This window comes from Bubalus kerabau, chromosome 2 (genome assembly GCF_029407905.1).
Source record: "Bubalus kerabau isolate K-KA32 ecotype Philippines breed swamp buffalo chromosome 2, PCC_UOA_SB_1v2, whole genome shotgun sequence".
NCBI lineage: Eukaryota > Metazoa > Chordata > Mammalia > Artiodactyla > Bovidae > Bubalus > Bubalus kerabau.
This window is the reverse complement of record NC_073625.1, coordinates 90,534,769-90,561,003: the sequence shown is the minus strand read 5'-3', so window position 1 is coordinate 90,561,003 and position 26,235 is coordinate 90,534,769. Positions and strand designations below refer to the sequence as shown.

The 26,235-nt window shown below is 39.6% G+C and overlaps 2 protein-coding genes across 7 annotated transcripts in view; one reads left to right on the top strand and one right to left on the bottom strand.

The window, feature by feature from the left end:
* The window catches only part of FILIP1L (filamin A interacting protein 1 like), a 306,702-nt gene extending 281,289 nt beyond the window's left edge, over nucleotides 1–25,413 (top strand). The window contains exons 2-4 of one of the 4 annotated variants that reach the window (XM_055567912.1): nucleotides 1,342–4,117; nucleotides 20,581–20,756; nucleotides 24,866–25,413. In XM_055567912.1, coding sequence (XP_055423887.1) covers nucleotides 1,457–4,117; nucleotides 20,581–20,756; nucleotides 24,866–24,890 — 2,862 coding nt within the window. In that variant the 5' untranslated portion in view covers nucleotides 1,342–1,456 and the 3' untranslated portion in view covers nucleotides 24,891–25,413. Of the gene's footprint in view, nucleotides 1–1,341; nucleotides 4,118–9,559; nucleotides 9,650–20,580 lie in introns of those variants that run through there. The other 3 variants (XM_055567910.1, XM_055567911.1, XM_055567913.1) reach the window with 3 other exon arrangements.
* CMSS1 (cms1 ribosomal small subunit homolog) overlaps nucleotides 1–26,235 on the bottom strand; it is a 388,986-nt gene that overhangs the window by 356,302 nt on the left and 6,449 nt on the right. The gene's annotated exons all lie outside the window — the stretch shown is intronic.

The following is a 26,235-nucleotide window of genomic DNA, read 5'->3' as shown; positions in this document are numbered from 1 at the left end:
TACAATGTTTTAAAAAGAAAGTTCTGTGGGAAGGATTAAAGACTTGCATTGGATAATTAACTCATTCCTAGTAGATAAGATACACTAAAACTCTCTATGCTTGATCAAGAAAACAAATATTTACAACTTTTCACCTATGACAAGTCCTTCAGTTAAATTCTTCAGGGATTCCATCCTATTTTAGCTTCTGTATAACAATACTGCAAAGCTGTAATTACATCCTCTATAATCAGCCCATTCCCAGTGTAATTAGGAGTGCCACAAATTTAAAACTGTGACCTCAATACTGAGGGAAAAAGTGTGTGGAAGAGAGAGTTTATACTGCAAACAATATGTCTTCCATGTTTTATTGACAAATTTAAAACAAAAAAATAACATGTTATCAAAGTCATCATTCAAAGGACTCATGATTCAAAAGGGTTCCTGATAAGAGTTTTTCCTCCATCATTTCTAATATCTGACACTCATCAAGCTCTTTTGTATCAAATCCCACCCTCTTCCCATATGTTATGAAGACTCTAAACCCCTTCAGGTACTTGTCAGTTCCTCTCATTCAACTACCATCCACTGTAGGAATAAAGATAGATGTGCATGGATTCCTGACACAATGTCAGGCTAGTGTAAACCAAGTTTAAACTGGCAAATAGGTCCATTAGTAAAGTGCCTAACTTATAAGCAATGTGAATAAATTTAATCTTAACTAAGAATAAGGAAGCTGATCAAACATTAGTAATCACATATTATAATGTTTCAAGCAAACCATTTGATAAATACAATAATAACCACATTAATAAAACAGATCAACAGCAACAAAACTTCTCAAATGCTTATGGGTCAGCACTATGAGAATCTTAGATGAATTATCTCATTTAGTTTTCACAAATGGCCCCTGGATAATAAAGTAAGTTATCACCTCCAGTTTTCACAGAGGAAACTGAAGCCCAGGGGATGTTAAATAACTGCCCAGGTTAATTAGTTGGTAAGAGTAGGGCCAGTCTTGAAGCTTGGTCCAAGTGAGTCTTAAGCTTGTGCTTGTTTTTACAATCTTCAGGCTACAATGTCTATTGATTATATGTTACACAAGCAATTTAAACCAAACATTCTTGTCCTTACTCTTTCACTAAGGCTCCTGGTGAATGAAAACTGTTAACAATCAATGAGGAGTGGGAAGAAAGCAGGAAGTGGAAAAAAAGAGCAAGATTCCCCACCTCCATCAAATTCAGGAACTCCTTTCCATTACTGTATGAGTTGATACTGTCTAAATTATATACATGTTTACTCACAGCCTGTAAGTTACGAAAGCACCAGTTACAAAATAGAACGCACTCTTGTATTTTTCAGATTAAAAAGGCTGATTGACCAAGAAACTGAGTCCCGGGAGAAGAAGGAGCAGGAAAAAGAGAAGAGGGTCACCGCCCTGAAAGAGGAGCTGACCAAACTGAAGTCTTTTGCTTTGATGGTGGTGGACGAACAACAAAGGCTGACGGCACAACTTGCCCTTCAAAGACAGAAGATCCAGGACCTAACCACAAGTGCAAAGGAAACACATGCTAAACTAGCCCTTGCTGAAGCCAGAGCTCAGGAGGAAGAACAGAAGGCAACCAGACTAGAGAACGAACTGCAAACGCAGACCACAAAATTCCACCAGAACCAAGAAACAGTTATGGCGAAGCTCACCAATGAGGACAGCCAAAATCGCCAGCTTCGACAAAAGCTGGCAGCACTCAGCCGGCAAATTGATGAGTTGGAAGAGACAAACAGGTCTTTACGGAAAGCAGAAGAAGAGCTGCAAGATATAAAAGAAAAAATTAACAAGGGAGAATATGGAAACTCTAGTATCATGACTGAGGTGGAGGAGCTCAGGAAACGTGTGCTAGAAATGGAAGGGAAGGATGAAGAGCTCATAAAAATGGAGGAGCAGTGCAGAGATCTCAATAAGAGGCTAGAAAAGGAAACATCACAGAGTAAAGACTTTAAACTTGAGGTTGAAAAACTCAATAAAAGGATTATGGCTCTGGAAAAATTAGAAGATGCTTTCAGCAAAAGCAAACAAGAATGCTACTCGCTGAAATGCAATTTAGAAAAAGAAAGGATGACCACAAAGCAACTGTCTCAGGAACTAGAGAGTTTAAAGATAAGGATCAAAGAGCTAGAAGCCATTGAAAGTCGTCTGGAAAAGACAGAATTCACCTTAAAAGAGGATTTAACTAAACTGAAAACATTGACTGTGATGCTGGTAGATGAACGGAAAACAATGAGTGAAAAATTAAAGCAAACTGAAGATAAGTTACAAGCTGCTGCTTCTCAGCTCCAAGTGGAGCAAAATAAAGTGACAACAGTTACTGAGAAGTTAATTGAGGAAACTAAAAGGGCACTGAAGTCCAAAACTGATGTGGAAGAAAAAATGTACAGTGTAACCAAAGAGAGAGATGATCTAAAAAACAAACTGAAAGCAGAGGAAGAGAAAGGAAATGATCTCCTATCCAAGGTTAATGTGTTGAAAAATAGGCTTCAATCCCTGGAAGCAATTGAGAAAGATTTCCTAAAAAACAAATTAAATCAGGATTCTGGTAAATCCACAACAGCATTACACCAAGAGAACAATAAGATTAAAGAGCTTTCTCAAGAAGTGGAGAGACTGAAACTGAAGTTAAAGGATATGAAAGCCATTGAGGATGACCTCATGAAAACTGAAGATGAGTACGAGACTCTGGAACGAAGGTATGCTAATGAACGCGACAAAGCTCAGTTTTTATCTGAAGAGCTGGAGCATGTTAAAATGGAACTTGCCAAGTACAAGTTAGCAGAAAAGACAGAGTCCAGCCATGAACAATGGCTTTTCAAAAGGCTTCAAGAAGAAGAAGCTAAGTCAGGTCACCTCTCAAGAGAAGTGGATGCACTGAAAGAGAAAATTCATGAATACATGGCAACTGAGGACCTGATATGTCACCTCCAGGGAGATCATTCAGTTCTGCAAAAGAAACTCAATCAACAAGAGAACAGGAACAGAGATTTAGGAAGAGAGATTGAAAACCTCACTAAAGAGTTAGAGCGGTATCGTCACTTCAGTAAGAGCCTCCGGCCCAATCTCAATGGAAGAAGAATCTCTGACCCTCAAGTATTTTCTAAAGAAGTTCAGACAGAAGCAGTAGACAATGAGCCACCTGATTATAAGAGTCTCATTCCTCTGGAACGAGCTGTCATCAATGGTCAGTTATATGAGGAGAGTGAGGACCAGGATGAGGACCCTAATGATGAGGAGTCTGCGCTTTCCTTCAAATGCAACTCATCCACTCCCTGTCCTGTTAACAGGAAGCTCTGGATTCCTTGGATGAAATCCAAGGAGAGCCATCCTCAGAATGGCAAAATACAGACTAAACCCAATGGCAACTTCATGCAACCCGGAGATTTAGTCCTAAGCCACACACCTGGGCAACCACTTCATATAAAGGTTACTCCAGACCATGTCCAAAACACAGCCACTCTTGAAATCACAAGTCCGACCACAGAGAGTCCTCACTCTTACACAAGCACTGCAGTGATACCAAACTGTGGCACCCCAAAGCAAAGGATCACCATCCTCCAAAATGCCTCCATAACACCAGTGAAATCAAAAACCTCTGCTGAAGGCCTGATGAATTTAGAGCAAGGCATGTCCCCAATTACCATGGCAACCTTTGCCAGGGCACAGACCCCAGAGTCCTGTGGTTCCATAACTCCAGAAAGGACAATGTCACCTATTCAGGTGTTGGCTGTTACTGGTTCAGCTAGCTCCCCTGAGCAGGGACGCTCTCCCGAGCCGATAGAGATCAGTGCCAAGCACGCAATTTTCAGAGTCTCCCCTGACCGGCAGTCATCATGGCAGTTTCAGCGTTCAAACAGTAACAGTTCAAGTGTGATAACTACTGAGGATAATAAAATCCACATTCACTTAGGAAGTCCTTACATGCAAGCTGTAGCCAGCCCCGTGAGACCTGCCAGCCCTTCAACACCACTGCAGGATAACAGAACTCAAGGCTTAGCTAATGGGGCACTAAACAAAACAACCAGTAAAGTCACCAGCAGCATTACTATCACACCAACAGCCACACCTCTTCCTCGACAGTCACAAATTACAGTAAGTAATATATATAACTGACGACCCTTCCTTATCCGGTTTATACTGATATTGCAAGGAACTCAGTCCTTTTTAATTATCCCTCCACATCCCCCCAAAGACTGACTGAACTTGTACTTTGGGAAGGTTTATGCATGAACTATCCAAGAGTATCTGAAACTAACTGTTGCCTGCATAGTCGTATCAAGTGTGCACTTACTGTATATCTTTTCATTTACATACCCTGTATGGAAAATATTTAGTCTGCACTTGTTTAAATACATCTTTATGTATTTCATTTTCCATAACTCACATTAATTTGACTGCAACTTGTCTTGGTGAAATACTTTAACATTATAAAGCAGTAAATAATTTGTTATTTTTACCATTGCTTGCTGAATTTTCTTTTGGTCATTCTGTGTTTTTTTTTTGTTTTTTTTTTTTTGCATGTATAATAGAATTTTATTTCCTGTTCATAATGTCTATTAATTCTTCATTAAACACAAACAGGACCTATTTCCCATTTATAGTCAACTTCTGATCAGGTATTAGAGGAGAAGGAAGTACCTGAAATAAATAAAATTTTATGGCTCTTTGATTTCAAGGTGAACTACAAGATCTCACAGGAGCAAACTTGACTTCACGCTTGAGATGTATCCTAATATCCCTGGTGCCCAGCACAGTATTTAGCACATATTAGGAATTTAGAAACTTAATAAAATGTTTACTCATAATCGCTGAATAAAATAATATTAATTTGCTTTTGTGAGCATGTATGAGCTGAGGCATGTCAGGTGAAAGAAAGAAGTGTGTTAGGAAGCCAGAAAAAGCACCTTTGGAAATACAAGTTACCTTGACAATCAAGAATTGACTGTGTTTCTACCATACATTAAAAATCCCCTTAAAATGTTTGTCTACATCTAAACAGCCACTAAAACATATGCTAGAATCAGCCTAGAATTAGCCACTAAAACATATGCTCTTGAACTCTCTGCTTCGAACCAAAAATGTCATTATTGTTCTTTTCTCCTATTTGGCTCCCAGAATAGTTTGAACTACTTAAGGTAGCTGCTTCCTACCTTACTTGTTAGTGGTCTGCAGTCAGAAGCTTAAATTTGACTGTAGGTTGTTGTTTTTTTTTTAACCTCCCAACAAGCAAATAAAAAGCAAAGATAGTTACAAACATAAGTTATAGAAAAGGCATATTTTTTAAAATACTGTATGTTAGTTGAGGAAGTTTCTTCTGTGATTATTGTTATATGATTTTCAAGGTAGGTGAGAAAAACTCAGTAATCCTTAAAGAAAGAAAAAGCATCCTAGGAATTCTGATACCAGGACTGTCAGCATAATCTGTACCTCTGTAGCAGAGAACAACAGCTTTCAGAGGAACATTTCATATTACAAATCTGGTCCCCAAGCCACATTCCAAAAACATGATTTCAGACAAAGTAGCTCACTGCCATTTTCCCTTTTCCAACCTCATAACTGTTAATTTAGTGTGGTCAATTTTATTGCCAGTTATTGATTTTAAACACAATTCATTTAGACACCCAGGAAAACTGTGAAGATCTTTAGAAGTAAAAGCCATCTTTCACAATTATCCTCCTTTTCCTGCAAAATCAATTTCATGATAGCAAAGCAAGGATTTGTTGACAGAAACACTTCCATGGTGATGAACTGCAACACCAACGCTGTGGGCTTGCATCATCATTAAATAAATTTGGATGAAAGCTGAGGTTAGTGATGAATGAGAAAGCTTCTGTTTAAACACATTTATCATGGGAATCGGCAGTGACCCAACTGTATTACAGAATACATGATGGTCTAAATGTTTTCCAAAACTGTTTTTAAGTTACCTTGGATTAGAACTTTAGAAGAAACTACAACTGTTATTTTATATCTTTTAAAGTAGACACTGATAATGTTGCTACATGGGATATCTTTTAAGATAATAATCAAGAGAGTACATATTAAGTTTTGGTGAATAGTGATCAACTAATAAAAAACAGAAATAGTTTATAATCAACTAATAATAAACAGAAACTAGAAAGAATTAAAATACAAAGTCTTCCCACCATTTCCCAACTTTGTCACATAATGGCATAAACAGAAAACACACTGGATGGATAAAGAGGCAGAGGTGATGAGCTGAGGGACTCCTGTCACGCCCAGGTTCCTCCCGGCTGCCCCAAGTACTGAGGAAAAGATCCATTTTTGGCACACTTGTAACTAAGAGTTTGAGAGGCTCTGGACTATTCATTAGTTGAACTGTTTTGTAAGGATTCAATTTCTTATCTTATGTGAGCCAAGCAATTTTATATAATAAAGTTAATACCCCAAGTCCTGTGCTCTATGATTATAATGCACAAATTCTCATTTCATCATCCTGCTCCAGATATTAACTACAAATAGGCTTCCCAAGTAATTAACATTATTGGAAATCTACTGGACTTTCAAGGAACTGAACTTCTTTTAGAGGTTCCTCTACTAGGACTACTTTGGTGTAACAATTCATATCCACATCAAAATGTACGAACACTGTCGTATTAATAACATATAGATTACTAAAAGTGCTACTAATCAAAGTTTATGGTAAAGAGAGCATCATCTCTTAAAAAAAAAGTTTCTTTTCCATAAAATCATACAAAGAATGACACAGACAACATTTTTGGCCTTTAATTTCAAAAATAATTCTTCATAACTCTGTGTGCTTGTGTGTGCATATGTGTATGTGGGGTTCCAGGACTTTCTTTTTATTGCACATAAAATCACAGACGAATCCTGAAAACTAGGAAGGAGAGAGGAAATGTCACTGGAAAATCTTCATATGAGATATGTGGAAGTGGAGGGTTGTGTTCTTGAAGAAAAGAAGGCCCTTGAGAGGCTCATAGGAGACATGATTGTTTCTATAAACATCTGAAAAAATATCTTCCTTTCATTTCATCTGAGGTCCTAACTTCAGAACCAAGATTCATTTTACTCAGTCCCTGATCCTTTTAACTTTTTGAGCTGCAGCATTCTATCACAGTTTTGAATGATTCTATTTTATGACATTTTATTTTATTTTGTCATTTTATTTTAATGACATTCTTCTTGCCTTTTAAGACCATTTCCAAAGCTTTCCCAAGGAGGCCACTGCTCTGAGTTATCCTTACAAGAAGGACATTATACATTACAACAACTGGATCTTTACATACAAAGGAAAGTCTCTCTATGTGTTCAAGATGATGACAGGATTATATAAATTCTGTTAGTACTTAGAGAGTTTCTACAACTACATTTCAGAATGCCAAGACATTAGGCAAAGGATAAACTAGGTTGTACTGTGAGATGACCATAAAAGGGGTATTTAATTTAAAACTTTTAGACTTGTAGTATAAAGATTCTGTGATCTTTATTGACTAAAATATAACTCCATACAAAAACATTTTTCACAGCTGTTTGATATTTAATCTTTACCAAGTGAGTCTCCTTTGAAACTTGTTAGACAAAGGCAGGGAGAGAGCTTTAATAACACTCTAGTTTCCCTACATTTTGGCTTCTGATATTGTCTTTTCCTCCAGATAATAATTTTGCTTTGCAATCCTAAGAGAAAAAATAATTAGGCAATAATGCATGCCCAAAACACTAGGATCTACATTTCTCAAAGTAAAATTCAAAACACATTATGAAAATCCCTTGATGTCCTACCCAGAGTTATCAAATCCCAGTCTCTGAGGGTAGGGCCCAGGAAGCTGCATTTTTTTAACAAGTTCCTCTGCTGATTCTTATCTACCTAAAGAAGGACTTGGGCTTCCCATGCAGCACTGATGGTAAAGGACCCACCTGCCAATGCAGGAGACATAAGAGACACAGGTCCGATCCTTAGGTCAGGAAGATCCCCTGGAGGAGAGCAAGGCAACCCACTCCAGTATTCTTGCCTAGAGAATCCCATGGATAGAGGAGCCTGGTGGGCTACAGTCCATAGCGCTGCAAAGAGTTGGACATGACTAAAGCCACTCAGACATATCTACTGATATATTGATAAACACTAGCAAATACGTTCTGACTCTAGTCTTGCTCTATCAGAATGAATTACACCTGTTTCAGGAAGTGTGACTATTCCACCCTCTAGTGGCTGGCATGACAAACATGGCTTATTCTCCAGGTTTTCTTTTTATTCAAAAGAAAAGCTCAATAAAAACTGCCATTTTATAAGGTGGGAAGGTTCCCAGTTTTACAACAGTAGCAAAGCATACATGTCTGAATCTTTGAGCAGTAGCAGGCTGTCTGACAACTACAAGCTCTGTTTCACCTTCAGGTCCCTGGGCCTCAACATAACCCTACAGCATTTCTTGGGAATGGTCCAGAACATACATTAAAGAGAGCAGTTTGGATGAGCCAAAACAAAGGACTCCTTTCACCTTAGGCCACAGTGAAGCAAAGCCAAGAAAGAATAAGGAAGATAAGTGGTTCAATAAAATCCCCAAACCTTAAAATTCATTTTCATTTAGATTAAGCTCCAAGTCCTTTCCTGTGTAACTGGTGGATCCTTCTACTGTGCAGTCAGAGCAGGTAACTCCCAAAGGCAAGGCTGTAGGGTAAAGAATCCTTAGGGAGTCGAGCAAGTTAACCAACCAACACACTTCTAAGTACCCTATAATCTGATAATACATTAACGCTGTTCATATGGCAACACATACAACTCTGTCAATATTCTATCAGGACACCAGGTTTTACAACACTTAGAACAGTGCCATAAAAATATAATCTGGGCTAACCTTTAGCACTGCAGTCAGAAATCTGACAGATAATCCTCTTGTGGCCTCATTTTAAAATTTATTTTTGTTACAAAATTACTGGTCAAGAGAAATAAAATTTATCGAGTTACGTGAGATAATTTTTTGAAAGCCTAAAAGTTGTATTTTAGTGAGTTCCTTTTCCCACATAGCCAAGTGGTTCTGTATGATATTTTTGTGAGGTTACCTAAAACACACCCTTTTTTTTGCCTATCAGTTTTGTTTCTTTTTCAAAGGCTAGTCATCTCTGAATAATCAACAATAGGCCCTACAGATCTACAAAGGCTGTCTCACTCTCTGCCATTCTTTAGGCCTCTGGAAGGGTGGAGTAAGATTACTGACATAGCACCCCTGTCTCAGTGACATGCACAGCATCTCAGCATTAGTGTCTCTTCAAAGAGCCACCGTGGACACACCGGATCTATCCACTGATAGTGACAAACTGAACGGGGCGGGTGCTAAGGAGGAAGGTTCACTGTCCCTCAAGAGCTGCCTATACCTGATACACAGAGATGAGAATCTGGAACCAGACTAAAACAAGCCTCAAAGCAACTTTAAAAATCTGCGCTGAGGAGTTTCATTGCATAAGGCTTGTTTCTACTAATTTGATAGATAGGCCTAGAGCACATGCATATTTGAAAGTTTTTGTTTGTATTAATACCTTTTACCTTTGTCTCTTTCAAAGATACCATACTACAAACCAGTATTTTCAGATGAGCTTTCCATTCTTCACGTGCCTTTGGAAGAAATAGAAGTCTAGACAACCAACCAACTTTGCTTTGGTGGGCAAAATGGGGGAAAGGTGGGTTTCAGCAGGATTCCTAAGAACTTAAGAAATAACCCTTTACTGTTTAGAACTTTCTAAAGTCTTCTGTGAGGAGTTTCAATCCCATTTTTATTAGCTTATAATACAGAATCATTACAAGTGATTCTATGTCTTCTATGAGGATACAAGCACCATTCATTCCTCAACAAATTACTTACAAGAATGAACCCACAAACATTTATGAAACACCTAATATTTACTCATTGCTGTGCAAGACAGCTATGCAGGTGATAAGATTTAGAATCTAAGGCAAGAGTTAAGAACTACCTTAAAAGGTAATTAAGAGCACAATACAGAAAAGGAATTCTATAGATAGCAAGTTCTTTGGAGGAGGAATAGATTACCCTGGACAGGGTTCAGGGGTCAGGTTTCAGACACAGATAGGATCTGACTGGAGGAGAGGTAGCTGTCTGAGAGAGAAGGAAAACTAGGACAGAGATTCCAGGAGGCTCTCAGAGCAGAGGTGCGGGGGCAGGCAGGAGAGCAGAAAACCAGCATTCGAGGAACAGCGAGTGATACAGTGTGGCTGACATTGACACGGCTGGGGAGTGGTCACAAAGAGTTGGACACGACGGAGCGACTGAACAACAAGATGCAAAGGGCGCAGTATTGTCAGAACTTGAAGGTCCTTGACTACCATGCTAGGGCACTCTGTCCTCAAAGACGTTCTCTGGGTAGTGAGATCAGAGAAAACTAATGCTTTATACACTGTTATTTTATTTCGTAATAACCCTGTAAAGTGGATATCATCACGATTTTAGAGATGAAGCTATCTCAGCGCAAGGGGGAAGCATAATAAATCGTATCTAATCCAGCTCAGAACACAGACCGGGCGCCTAACATTAGCTGCCTATGCTCTGCCTCACAGTCTGCCGCTTCAGCCAGAACACTCAGAACACCCCTACATACACACACAGGGCTTTTCCCTGCCTCCTCCCCACTGCTCTGCTGCTGCTGCTAAGTCGCTTCAGTCGTGTCCAACTCTGTGCGACCCCATAGACGGCAGCCCACCAGGCTCCCCCATCCCTGGGATTCTCTAGGCAAGATCACTGGAGTGGGTTGCCATTTCCTTCTCCAATGCATGAAAGTGAAAAGTCAAAGTGAAGTCGCTCAGTTGTGTCCGACCAGCAGCAACCCTATGGACTGCAGCCTACCAGGCTCCTCTGTCCATGGGGTTTTCCAGGCAGGAGTACTGGAGTGGGGTGCCATTGCCTTCTCCACCCCACTGCTCTACCTGGAGAGAATTCTCTGCTCTAATCTAGTGATCTACAGTGAAAGGTCTGGCTCAAGCTTGACCTCTTCTGAAAGCTTCCAAGATCACCATAGACGAGAGCAGCAATCTGCCTCTTCTTTCAACTCCTCCCATCTGCAGACCACTGTTAAGAGCAAATGAAGGCCAAGCCCCACACCAATGGGCAGGCTTGGGGAAGACTGACTGGGGATGATGCTGTGGATAGAAGATGCGAGAAAGCAAGACCAAGGAGAGGTACAAGTTGTCAGGGAGCACTAAAGCTGCAGTCCAGCCCCACTCTATCCTAAAACAGGAATCTGTAAGCAAAAGCACAAACTCCAGGAGTGAAGAATGAGTTTGGACAGGCTATCAGTCTGTGAAGAACAGAAGTACCTGATCTCCTCAGAGGTGGCTGGAGTGAAAAGCATCAGAAATGAGTGACAATGATCCACAGAAGCAACATCACAACCACACACATCAAAGTTTGTAAGCAGGTGGCCACGTTGACAGTCCTGACAGTCCTGACCCAAAATCTCCAGAGAAGGCAATCTAGGGATCAAGGTCTAGTCATCAAAAAGACAAGCACCACCAGCTTAGCCCAGAGGTGGTGAGACTTCTGCCTTTGCAGAACCCTAGAAAATCTTCCTGGGATGGCATACCCTAATTTAGGGTTTCCATTTCTCAAGCAGCATCATGACTTATAAGAAAAGACTTAAGATCCCAAAATCACTTTACAAAAAAAGAACTGTGTATTTTTTGAGCTCGGGGAGAAGTGTTAGGGTTCAACCTTGCATGCATGCATGCTCAGTCGTTTCAGTCATGTCCGACTCTTTGAGGCCTCATGGACTGTAGCCTGCCAGGCTTCTCTGTCCATGGGATTCTCCAGGCAAGAATACTGGAGTGGGCAGCCATGCCCTCCTCCAGAGGATCTTCCTGACTCAGGAATCAAACCCGCATCTCCAGCATTGTAGGCAGATTCTTTACCCATTGAGCCACATGGGAAGCCCAGGGTTCAACCTTGTCAGTCTCTAAATTCTGCTTCCAATTCAGAATTAAATAACTGTAAACTTAGGGAGTTATCACAAATAAAATTGTCATTTTAGAGAAAAATCTTCATATTGATCTCCAATTATCTCTCACAACAATTGCTGTTTAGTTGCTAAGTTGTGTCTGACTCTTTTTGCAACCCCATGGACTGTATCCTGCCAGGCTCCTCTGTCCCTGGGCTTTTCCAGGCAAGAGTACTGGAGCAGGTTGCCATTTCCTTATCCAGGGGACCTTTCTGACTCAGGGATCGAACCCAGATCTCCTGCATTGCAGGCAGATGCTTTACCATCTGAGCCACCAGGGAAGCCTGAGCTACCAGGGAAGCCCCTTATAACAATTAAGTACATATAAAGACCTGCTTCAATGCAGCCACTCAAAGCAATTCCTCAAGAACAAATTACCAGCCTTTACCATTTAGTCAGTTGGCTGTTTTTTTCCCTTCTCTTTTTTAAAAAAAGAGCTATTTCTTTTCTGTTCTCTACCTTTTAATGGAGTTCTTGCTTAAATTCACTGATACCAGTCAGTTTTGAGGCCTCAGAGAAATATCATTTTATAGAAAGAGGAGTTAAAACTGCAATAGATCCCTAAGGAGTCCATTACATGAGAAACATTTAAACACCTGACAGGTCCCTTCAGGGTAGCCGGGATCACTCTGAGAAGGACAATCTCTCTCACAGTGACAGACCCAAGCAGCACAATTTTTTATATAAAAGTTTATTCTGATTATAATAATACATATATATTGCAAAAATTTTAGAAAATATAAATGCTGCTGGAGTTGCTGATTTTAGCTTCTAAGAAGCGTAATGAGAGGACTAGGGAGAACAATGGACAATTAATACTATTTTCTTAGGCCGACCTATCAACTATGGCTCTATTCCAGGCGTTCTCAGACTGCCAATAAGGAAGGAAATGTGCTATAGGGGGACCATCCTGTAGTTACTGAACACCCCTGTGCTAAGGAGTGGCAGACCCCCTCAGAGACTGCAAGTTTAAGTAATCTGTCTCCTCAGCCCAAACATAATGGCCCAGGGGCCAGCCTGGTGACCACAGGAGAGGGGCAGGGTTTCCCTCCCCTCAGAGAGCCAATCAATATACCTGGAAAACGGCTCAATCACTGTGCATTGTTCAAGTACTGGAAAGAAACGTCTCCTTAGAGGGCTACTCTCAGAACTAGTCACACTCTTATCAGTTATTAAGACAGGCAGCCTTGTAGTGGGAATGTGGGCATAAAACTCACCTCTCAGGCTTTGGGAAAAGTATACACAAGTACCCACGCTGGGAGAAGGAAAAAGTGGCAGGTGAGGGGGAATCACATTTTCTCCCTGGGCTGCCTCAGCCACTTGAATGGTATCAGCAGTTTTTCTATGATGATTCTCAAAGCAGCATCTCCAAGTTTTCAATGCCTACCAAACAGCTGCACATGGAAGATGGGGCTGCACTTCAAACTGGGCATGTGCCTAGACCCCTGGGCTCTGTCACTCTTGGACTGCTCTCTGGATTGCTTTGTCTCACTTCTGGTGGTGGTCCACCACCTTCCCTGTCCCCCAGGGTCAACATCTGAGTCCTATTCTCCGTATCTCTGCTCATCCTCTAGATCCAGCCGACCACTCTGCCCTGGTATCTCTCCCTCTGCCCTCTCTCTTTTATGTGTGCCAGTACTCCCCACAACCAGACTTCAGAACGGATGCTACTGTAAAATAGTTAAACTATTGGATTTAACCCCATACCTCTAATACAACCTTCACTTGTGTTGCTGGTGATCTTTCTACAGCACTGTCCTGACCATGGCAATTCTCCAGTCCCTCGCCTCAAAACCGCACTTATTTAGCACTTACATTACTGAGTGGCCCAAATCCAAACTTTCAATCAGGCCTCCACCTGTCACCTCCTCTCCCTTTGAAACTCTGGACATAATGTGTGCCCTCACCAGGACGCTGTACTGACCATCTCCTCACACACCACAGGCCTTCTAGCGCTATGCCTTTGCTCATGCAGTTCCTCGGACAATAATGCTCTTCTCTCTTCGTTCCTTTACTGAAATCTTACTCCTACCTTAAGTGTCAATTCCTCCAGAAAATTATTTTTCTCAATTTTCCTCTGAGTTTCCACAAAACATTTCTGTTTATACTTTTATTATAGCACCTAATTTTGCCTCACTATACACTCTTACACTATATGCCCCTCTTACACTATAATCCTATAATCTCTTGAATAAGAATAAGCTGTCATTTATTGCTTGAAACTCTCATATTAATGTTTCTCAAAATGCAGTCACTGATCGCATTTATCAGAATTACCAAGGCCTCCACAGATTTCCACATACCCAGACCTGTGAAATCCAATGCAAGGAATCTGCATCTTAACAAGTTGCCTGGCTCATTCTTGGGTTTATAAAAGTTAAGAACCACTGTATTACATTATCCAGGACTTAAATACTGCTGGTAATAGGAGCTCAGCAAAAGTGCACAGGTCTAACAACACACCTGGGGGCCACAGTTGACTTGCATTTGTTGTTTTCATAGAATCACTGAATGTCAGGGTCAAAGGGCTTTATGGATGGTACAACTGCTTCAATTTTTGAACAATTAAAAGACAGAAAAAGACAAGACAGAATATGTTTTCAAATAAACTCTAAAAAAGAAAGACAATGAATAGACTAAGCAGGATGAGGACAGAAAAGGATATGTGAAGGTTTTCTGGGCCAGAGGTGGTTAGAAACACAGCCCAGTAACTGGCACTGCCTGGTCAACTGCTGGAACTATGCTTAGCAATATGTTTCCAAGAATTAATTGGAGAGATGGGAGAGCAAGAGATGAAGCAGAAAAACAAGAAATATAAAATAACCAAAGAAGATAAATTATCGTTATGATCAAGAAATGAGTACCTTAAGAACAGATACAAAGAATAAGACAAGTAAAAAAGAAAAGAAAAAAAGAAAAAAGCAAAGATAATAATGTTGACATTAGTAACAACTAGCACTTTGGATATGCCAGGGACTTTCCTACACAGTATCTCTACCCGCTAAGGAACTTGCAAGTCGGCAGTCTAATCCTAAGGGTTACAAGGTGAGGAAACTACGGTCCGCCACAGGCTGACTGGCTTGATCAAGCACACGCAGACAGTGGTGCCAGAACCGGAAGTGAGACCCGCCCAGGTCTACCTGGCGCCGCAGCCAGTGCTCTAGTCACTAACCCAAGGCTCTTGTAAAATATAAGCTGGAGGATGATTTTTAAAAGAATGAGAAAGAGGGGAGTGGGTACCAAAATAGAAGAAAAAGAAAAACGCTGAGGTGAAAAACCTGACAGATGAATAAAAAGAAAGGGGATAAACAAAACAGTTCAAGGTTAGTATATTTGAACATCCTATTTCTAAATGGGATGCTATGTGTCTGGACACAAAAATGGAAGTAACTAGGTTGGGAAGGATTTTTGAAAACTGTATTTCGATGCTTATTCTTAGACTACCCATGGTGTAATTACCACAGAAAGACTGGGAGGTGACTAGGTACAACCACAAACCATGTTACATTATAAAACGAAGGCATCAATTTCCTCTAGCCTTCACCTCAGAAACTGGACAACTCTTAAATATAAATCACAGCACAGCAGTTCTATTTAAAACCAAACGTTCTCTCACACGACATTAGTGGGAATGAGCTAATGAAACTACAGAGTTTCCTTTAGAAGGACCGTTTGCCATATAAAACTAAAATTTTAGTGACAAAGTTTTATTGTATAATGAAGAAGTTCTGAGAAAAATCAAGAGAAAAAAGCCAAAGCAGCATATGAAATTCTGGGCTATCTGCCAGATTCATTATCTGTTGTTTCCTTTAAAAAAAAAAATTAGCAGTGATTTACCAAACAATACAAAAGACAAAAGAAGGCAATAATATTCCAAAGACATTTTTTCTCAATTTAGTATTTCCTTTTTTTCATCACCATATCCATCATCATTACTTATGTACTTTCCCATAAACAGAGATAAAAACAAAAATACAAAACACTGTCATTCTGATAAGACCAGGGCCTTGACCAAGCATTCCATAGCTGGGTTCCTAAGCAAGTCAGGCAGCCCTGAACCTGCCCCTCCCTTGCCTACCCCAGTGACCACAGATGAAAACCACTCATGGTCTCTGGAAGTCCTGAGCCTTTCAACCTCTAGAGTTAAAGGTGTAATGAGGGCCCTGCAGTCCCTGGAGTCAAGAACACTCCTGATGGAACACAGCTTTCTTACACAATATGTTGCCAATACATCTCCAAAAAGTTCAAAGTACTTACAAAGTACTTACACAGTTAATTTCATTTAGAAGAAAGGAAACATTCTGACTCCAGCTGTATAACTAGGATCTGATAGTTTCTTCATACAAGGAAACTAATTTTGTTCTGGTGTTTGCCCTCCAAGATAGTGTGAAGGAGCACAAGAATCAAGTAGAAATTGGATTGAAGAACTGAGATTTTGAATAAAACATTTTCACCTTTCAGTACTTCTTTTGGTCATTAAGGCTCACTACCATCTCATGACTTGCTGTAATCACAATCATATAGATAGCTCCATTTCTTTTAAGAACCCACAGGCTAAACAAGCTAACATTTTAAGAACTTAATGAATTCTCCTTTTCTTTCTACTGTTACCTAAATATAAGTGAGGCCTCTGCCTCTCTGAACTCAGCATCTTTCAAACTTGTAATCCATTCCAAACCCCAATCTCCATGTTAAACTGAGTTAAACATTAAAAAAAAAAAAACAACCCATAGACTTTTCTTCTATGAATGAGCTTTCCAACTTGCTTAATCTCCTCCAAGACATCTGCTTTCTGATGAAACCCAGGAACCTCCAATTCTTATTCACTGTGTGGTCTTAAAAGAGCCATATGCATCGATTCCTCCTGCAATATGCTCTCCAAATTTGGATAAAGCTTTCTTGGAGCTATTTGACATAGTGTTCTATAAAAATGATCCAAGAGATGACACATTTTAACGCTCTCTACCTCATTTATTGAAACATGTCCAAGTATGAAATTCATACAAACAAAAAAAAGATAGTTTTTTTTTTTTTTAAGATTTGGAAATGAAATTTAGAGTTGTCCTAATAATATAACTAGCCTCTGCTGCCATCTAAAGGTAAAAACTATGAAGTGAGATCAAGAGTTATCAAGAAAACCAAAATTAACTTGCAGCATCAATGGTGTAGAAACAATGCGAACCCAGTAACTTTCAGGCAGCTGACCCTACCAATGACCATTCCAAGCCATGCTGTCTTTACAAACATGTATCAGTACAGCTCACCAGAAACAGGACCCATCAATACTGTCTTCAATATCAATTAGTTTATTGGACAGATTTCAGTTCTGACTAACCTGTGGTGCTCATTCCACATTCCTAGACAATCTGAGTCGGGAGATTTTGAGATGGGATCTGGGCATCTGCAGTGCTTTAAAAGCCCCTCAGGTGGTTCTGATGAGCATCTAGGACCACTGAGCCATGAAACACTGGCCTTCTGCAGTACTAAACCTCCCACACCCAAGCAGACAAGAGTTCTAGGTAGAAAAAAACCTTAAAGCTTATATCTAAATGAGATTCAACTATGGCAGTGTTTATCAAAGTATGTCAGGCTGACCACCCTGCATCAGATAAATCACCTTGAGAGTTTATTTAAAATGCGAATTCCTGGATGCATTCATAGACATTTAAATGAATTACAGTTTCCAGAGGTAAGGCCGAAGAATCCACAATTTAAGTAGAATCCCAACACAGATTTTTGTACACTAAACAGGACAACTGATCTAAATCTTGACAAAGTTAAAGGACATCACTGAAACCTATTTTGTAAAGGCTATTATTAATGCTGTGGTTATAAGGTCAGCTGACTTACTCATGGTTTGCACAATATGTTGATGTTCACAGAAATGTCCTGATCTCTTAAATATTTCTTTCCTTTTTTATCCTTTAATATAACTTAGTGTGTTTTTTTGGAATTATATACTTAATTACAGAAAATGTAGTGTATAGAGAAGATATAAGAAAAATAAAAAACACTATAACTCCACTAACCAGAGTTAACCACAGATTTGTTGTTGTTCAGTCACTAAGTTGTGCCTCACTCTTTGCGGCCCTAGGGACTGAAGCATGCCTGGCTTTCCTGTCCTTCCCTATCTCCTGGAGTTTGCTCAGACTAATGTCCATTGAGTCTGTGATGCCATCCAACCATCTCATCCTGTGTCGTCCCCTTCTCCTATTGCCCTCAATCTTTCCCAGCATCAGTGTCTTTTCCAATGAGCTGGCTCTTCTCATCAGGTGGCCAAAGTACTGGAGCTTCAGCTTCAGCCATCAGTCCTCCCAATGAATATGTAGGGTTGATTTCCTTTAGGATTGGCTGGTTTGATCTCCCCACTGGTGTATTTTCTCCTAGTATTTTCTCTTCAAATATACACAGCTAAAGTGTGTATACAGTTTTAAATCCTGCTTTTAACATTTCCAGTAAACAGTTTTCTATATCTTCAAAAGCATCATTATTTAAAGACAGCATAATATTTTCATGTGATTACAGTGTAATTCATTTACTCTATACTGATTATTACAGCCTTAAACTATGTCTACTTTTCACTGTTATAAATAATGCTAAAACAAAGAGCCTTGCCTGCATCTGTGATTATTTCCTGGCAGGAGAATGATATCGGAGTATCAATACTTCATTTGCTATGCTTGCTGTGCTGTGCTTAGTCTCTCAGTCATGTCCAATTCTTTGTGATCCTATGAACTGTAGCCCACCAGGCTCCTCTGTCCATGGGGATTCTGCAGGCAAGAATACTGGAGTGGGTTGCCATGCTTAGGATTAAGTATTAAAAAAAATGTCAGTAAGAACACTAAAGCCTAACAACGCTCCTAGTGCCTAGGCATAGAGAAGGCTGTACCAAAAGAAAGCATATTCCTCATATAGTTTATACTTTATTGAAGGATTCATATTTTCTAGCCAAGTCTGGGTAGTATTTATTTGAAAACCTAAATGTGGTTGCTATTAATAGTTAGGGGGCACTTAAAATAAGTGAATGTTTACATAAAGAGACCATGGGACTTTACTGTACTTTTATCAGTATAATAAAAATGTGTAAACAGATTTCTACAGAATAAAAAACAACACAAAAAGGGTTTCTGTAAAAACACTATTTGGAATATATGATGAAAACGACAACGCATTTTTAAAAGATTTCTATTTTTGAGGTCACAGCAAGGAAAGAACAATGCAACAAAATGGGGGAAGTTGTCTTCACCATCGTCATCCCTGTGGGTTATAATGGGAGAACTGCAGTTACCTGAGACCTTTTTCCCATCTCTTTACCAACACGTATTCTTAATCAAGAATATTTTTCCTAAATAAATGAGTATATTTCCAAGCAAATATGAACTAAATCAAGCCTTTACTCTTTCACACTCCACAACCTACTTTCCCAGTCAAGATCATTCAACCTGTGACTCCTCTCTCACCCTTCATATGCTGTGGACAAATATTAGTTCAATTGTACCTCCACAATATGTCTTCCCTCAGCCTAAGTCCTTATTATTCCCCTACCACCACCCACCCCGCCCCACACACACAGTCTATAGAATCAGGTACAATTTCCCCTATCTAGCCCTAGTCTACATTCCCATTCTGTTTCTCAAACGCAACCTAATTTAAAGTCATTCCATTTCTCAACTGTATCCAATTTCCTACCTCAGGAACGTTGTCAAAGTATTCCTTTACTTTGGAATGCTCTCCCATTCTGCTGTTAACAATCCTACTAGTCTTTGGAGTGAGTGAAGTTGCTCAGTCATGTCCGACTTTTTGCAACCCCATGGACTGTAGCCTACCAGGCTCCTCTGTCCATGCAATTTTTGCAGGCAAGAGTACTGGAGTGGGTTGCCATTTCCTTCTCCAGGGAATCTGCCCAACCCAGGGATCAAACCCAGGTCTCCAGCATTGGAGGCAGACATTTTACCCTCTGAGCCACCAGGGAAACCCCTAGTCTTTGGAGGCCCAAGATAAATGTTACTTTCTCGATGAAGCTCTCTTAGACCCCTCATTTGAAATTCACCTTTCTCTGGCAATCTCATTAAACTGAGATGAATTTGGGACACTTCTCTTGTTTATCTCCCACTATACCATGATTGCTAAAAAGCAAGAAACATAAGTTATTTATCTCTGTATCTAACATTACCTACACTTGAGAATCTTGAACACAGCACACACTTAACTCATGTTGGTGAATTGTTTAACTGAATTTTTTTTCTTCAACATGACAATCCTTAATCTGATATGTCCCTGCTGCTGCTAAGTCGCTTCAGTCGTATCCGACTCTGTGCGACCCCATAGACGGCAGCCCACCAGGCTCCTCCATCCCTGGGATTCTCCAGGCAAGAACACTGGAGTGGGTTGCCATTTCCTTCTCCAATGCATGAAAGTGAAAAGTCAAAGTGAAGTCGCTCAGTTGTGTCCGATACGTCCCTAGAACCTAGTGTTTTCAAAAAAGCCAAAATCTCCAATCTGACTCTATGTCCTAAACAATGTCTGCTTCTCTACCAACTGTACTATTAACTACCTTCTGTTTTTCTGTTTAATTCAAGATCAAGGAGGTATGCAAGCAGAGAATTCCAACACGGATCCCTAAACCAAAATCTACAGGCATCACTAAGCCTTCCCCTAAAGCTCCCCCAGGGCCTATGGATAAGACTGGCAGTGGGAAGCTACACATCATAAGGACTGTCACCTCTAATACCTTCCTCCACTTGGGAGGGAAAAGGTAAGTTGTGCCAATGCAGTGCCGGGATACATTCATAGACAGAAATATCTGGGAACCTGGAGTTATTAGCACGGAAGGACAAAGATGAAGGGCCACCTCTCCAGGAAAAGGCGACGCAGCAGACAGACAGATGGTTCATTCACAGGCTGCTGGGCCTGGTGAATACCATCCTGAAGGAGCAGCACAACTACATTCTTTCACCTATGTATGTATATGCATACACATACACATAAAATCATAGGCCCAGACACACATCCCAAATCCTCCCAACTCGCCATCTACTTGTAATGCAACCCAAAGCTGGACATTAGCCCAAAACAGGACTGGATTTGTTGGAATACTTTGAAAATTTTCTGGTGAACCCGGAAGTAATTCTTCATTCCACAGAACTTTGCTAAGAATATGTGGTAGCAAGAATTCCTACTCTGCTTCAAGAAAGTCAGATTAAAAATGGCAGGTTGATTAAAATCATACTTTAAGGTCTGAAATTATGACTTCTTTTGACCAGGAGGGGGGAAAAAAAAAAGTGGTTCTTCTTAGTTACAAGAAGGAAAGGAACAACAAAAATGAGTAACAGCCAAACACGTCCTTTTTGTGGCCTACCTGGTAATTGCTGGGGTAGTGTCTACACTTGGCTGCAGGCACATAGTCTTCTGTCCTTCTTTTCCTAGTAAGTTGCCCCTCCTGTATATACCAGGTCATGGAATCTCACTGCTAGGCTTGTAAAGCAAACCATTTTAGATATCTTTACTTTCTATAGTAATCAGGACACCTGAGAGTCAAAGGTCATTAATACTGAGATCTTTTAGGGAGATATGAATCACTGTCTTGGATGTTTTAAAAAAATTTTTATCATCTCATATGACATTTTTAAATTACATCTGAACCAACACTATAGAAAAAGCACTTGATTCAACAAAAGCTTGTGATCAGGAGACTCAAGTTCCAATTCAAATTTTTCACTCATTTGGCACAGAGCTTGGCATTCATTAGCCTAGGCCCTGAGTTTCCAGAATGCAAAAACAGAGAAGCTAAATAATTCCCCTGGTTCCTTAAGTTCTGATCATCCATGACTACGTCCAACTACAGAATACTGAATTCAACCAATCATCTACAAGGCAGAGCTCAGGTTCCTGGCAGTAAACTAGTTATTTTCTTCACACTAAAAACTCACTGAATCTACAGAAAGATGTGTCTGTAATTTAGTGTGGGCAGAGTAACACAATGATGTTTTAAGACAAATGTATTTTTGACATGGGACACAGTTACATCTCACAAAGCTTCAGTCAGAAAAAAAATAAATTCTAGAAGAGCATGACGCAAGGTTTTCTGTACCTTGGCACCAAGAACTGGAGGCATAATCCTGGAAGAAATACTCCTGGTTAAGGACAATGCTTTAGCTCACTGTCCTGGGATGCAGTCAGCAGAGCAGGAGCAAAGGAACTGCCACTTCCACATTCATCCAGCCAAGCCCGCTCCAGTGCACTGATGGCACTATACAAATGCCCCTGGGGCCCACTTCAATTTCAGGGAAGAGGAGAAGGGGCTGAAAGCCTGGGCAGCACTGAGCTATGCAAGTCAAAAAGAGGGATGACGTGCAGCAGTCAGCAGGCAAGTGGCATAAGGGGAAGGTAGGGGGTTAATTGGATTAAAAACACCAAGTGGAAAAGTCTAAGCTAAAGGAAAGCAGAAAGGGAACAATGGAAGGAATGGACTACAAAAGATGATAACCCTCTGACATGACAATAATACGAGACAGTTCAGAAGGAAGTACAGGGCAGTAATAGGTAGATGGTGAAGTGGGAAAAAGTGGAGGGTGCTTATGACCATGCCTGATATTAGCAGGTAATATTCGGCAAACAGAGAATGAGTGAATGAGGGACAGAAAAGCCATTCAGTCAAGAATTAAGTGAGGAAATGTACTAAGAGATGGCAATGGTACATGACAGGGTCAGGAAAATCAGTTATGCTGCATAACATTCAACACTGATAATTATGCTAATACAAAGAGGAAACACTGAACCTCGTAGGGTGGAACCCAAACAGACTGGAAAGAAGCATGAAACAAAACAGGCAAAACAAGCACCAACAGTACTCACAGAAAAACACAACACCCTGGGAATATTTTACCTTGAAGATGAGCAAGCGAGCAGCAGAAATCCATCTTTAAATGGATTTTATTTTCTTGGGCTCCAAAATCACTGCAGACAGTTACTGCAGCCATGAAATTAAAAGATACTTGCTCCCTAGAAGAAAAGCTATAACAAACCTAGGCAGCAAATTAAAAAGCAGAGACAGTACTTTGCCAACAGAGGTCTGTATAGTCAGTTATGGCTTTTCCAGTAGTCACGTATGGATGTGAGAGTTTGACCATAATGAAGGCTGAGCGCCAAAGAATTGATGCTTTCAAGCTGTGGTGTTGGAAAAGACTCTTGAGAGTCCCTTGGACTTCAAGTAGATCAACCAGTCAATCCTAAAGGGAATCAGTCCTGAATATTCACTGGAAGGACTGATGCCGAAACTAAAGCTCCAATACTTTGACCACCTGATGCAAAGAACAGATTCACTGAAAAAGATCCTGATACTGCAGAAGACTGAAGGCAGGAGGAGAAGGGGCCAACAGAGGATGAGATGATTGGATGGCATTACTGACTCGATGGACATGAGTTTGAGCAAGCTCTGGAAGTTGCTGATGGACAGGGAAGCCTGGTGTGCTGCAGTCCATGGGGTCGAAAAGAGCTGGACACGACTGAGTGACTGAACTGAACTGAATACTATTTAGACAGGTCTTTAAAATAACAAAATCTATTCTAACAAAAGGATTATCAGCCAAAAACTATACTTCTTATTTTAAAGCAATATGTAATATAATAAAAATGCATGAACAACTTACAACCAGGGTAAGTTCAACAAAATGGTGTTTGACCTGCAACACAACCAAAATATAAAGAATGCTGTCTCCTGAGCATAATCCTGTTTCTGCAGAAATATGCTCCTTGTAAAAATAAAAATAAAAGAAGCTATCCTGATAATTTTAGACTGCTTTTATTAGGTTAAATTTTAAAACAGATAAATATACAAGTAAACAAAGATACATTCAAATTGTGAAAAAAGAAAAGTTTAATAACCTGATATTTGTATGCTGGAGTCTTTTCTCGTCTCTTCATTTATTTAACTTCAATGATTTCTGAACTGATCTCCTTGTAACTTTTTAGAATCAATTGTCTGATTTTAAGAGGAAAATGACTGATCTAATACATGACTGGCAAGTATGGGCTAAGTAATGGAGTATGTGATGTGATGTGGAATTCTCTTTGGGACATGTTTCAAATGATATGTGTCATAACACTGGGGGTCTAACACTGAGTCTGAGGCAGGGATCTGCAGCCCACAGGCCAAATTCAGCCCACTGTCTTTCTGTATGTTCTGCAAGTTAAGAATAGTTTTTATATTTTTAAATAGGAAAAAACATCAAGAATATTTTGTGAGATGTGAAAATTACATGAAATTCAGATTTCATTGTCTATAGATAACATTCTATTGGAACACAGCCATGTTCATTTGTTTACATATTTATTATATGATCATTTTTATGCTACAATAGCAGAGTTGAGTAGCTGTGACACTGACTGGCCAACACAGTTTAAACTATTTACTATCTGGCCTTTTACAAAAAAAGTTTCCTTACCACTGTTCTAGTGTGATCTAGACTAACAAGGAACTCAACAACTTAAGAAGAGCTTAATCAACTAATTGGTAAAAGCAATGCTAGCCATTTAAGAATGTGATTAAAAATTCCATAAAGGCTGATGAAAATGAAAAAACTATATTTCAAGTTTGCTTGTGATATCTTTTGTAAAATGTATACTTCCACATATGCACTAAAGTGTTCAACTAAAGAACGTCAGATAAGAATAGGTCAAAGGATTTATGTCACAAAATAATGAAATGTGCTACTGCTGAATCTGAGTGGGGAAACAAACTATTTCTAGGCCTTCTATATTCCTGGTATTTTCTAAGACAGCAGAACTACTATACATGTAATTTAGAGAAAGATGTGTAAATCTGCACCTTTAAACATTCATAATTGTCAAGAACCACTTCTTTAGGGATTCCCAGGTGGACCAGTGGTAAAGAATTTGCCTGCCAATTCAGGAGATGCAAGAGGCCTGGGTTCGATCTTGGGTCGGGAAGATCCCCTGGAGAAGGGAATGGCAACCTACTCTGGTATCCTTGCCTGGAAAATTCCATGGACAGAAAAGCCTTGTGACCTACAGTCCATGAGGTCTCAAAGAGTCAGACATGACTGAGCATGCATGCATACATACCCATACCACTTGTTCAATCATTTACAAGAATCATAGAAATTGTGTACAGTAAAGTAAAACTTGGTCCATTTGTTACAATCTTCAAGTGCAGAACAAAAATGTTGTATGCTCTCTCCTCTTTCTTTTTAAAATTTATCCTACCCCTGTTTTCTGCCCTTAAACATCTGTCTTAAAATAATATTACTTGCATTTTGTTTGAACCATATCAATGTGTAAATTTCATAAGGTAAACAGATTATGTTTTTTCCTCTAACTCCATTGCAATTTCTAAAAGAGGGACAAGCATGACGGCTCAATAAATGATTTTGAAAACAACAAAGCTCTGAAATTGATCCTCTGATGTATGTTATCAACATCAACTGTAAATATTCCCAGTCTGAATTTTACATGCAGAGACAATGCTTTACAACATCTACCATGCATGGATGCCTATAGGTAAAATTAATGTTAGAAAAGCAAAAAAACACAAAAACATAAGCTATTTAGGCTTAAAAAATCCAAGGTGTGCCCCAACTTCACCATTTCCAGAAGGAACTTAGCATACAGCAATGTGATTTTTTTAAAGGATAAAGTAATATTACAACAAAAATATTTATAATGCTTACTTCAGCAATTTCAAACAAAATGAACAATCACAAAGATTTTAGGTGATAAAAGCCATCACTAGTGGGAATTACCAGCTCATTTACAAAGCAAAAGTCTTCTGTCCTTTCAAATACAGAATTTCAAAACATAAATTAAAAACTAAATCCAAATGTGGTTAGAATGAAACGGTAGTAGACACAGTTATAAAACATGGACTTCTAACACATTTTCAGAAAGAGAAAAGCAACACCTGCCAAGTTTAACAAAAGCCTGAGCAGGATGCTGACAACCTTTCCAGTGGACCAAGTTTCTTTAGATGTGGAAATCCTAGGTTAAAGTCTCCAAGATGTGGCTGGGAAATACTAAGAGTTAATTTCTTAATGAACAAATTCTTAATGAGTGTCTTCTAAGTAGCCCTGAGGATACAGCAAAGAACAAGATAAACTAATCTCTGCTCACATGGTACTTATGTACTAATGTGGGGAGACTGCAATAGTTTAATAAGGAAAATAATAGTTGGTGACCATAGCTCTGATGAGAATTACTATAACATGATAATGTAAGTG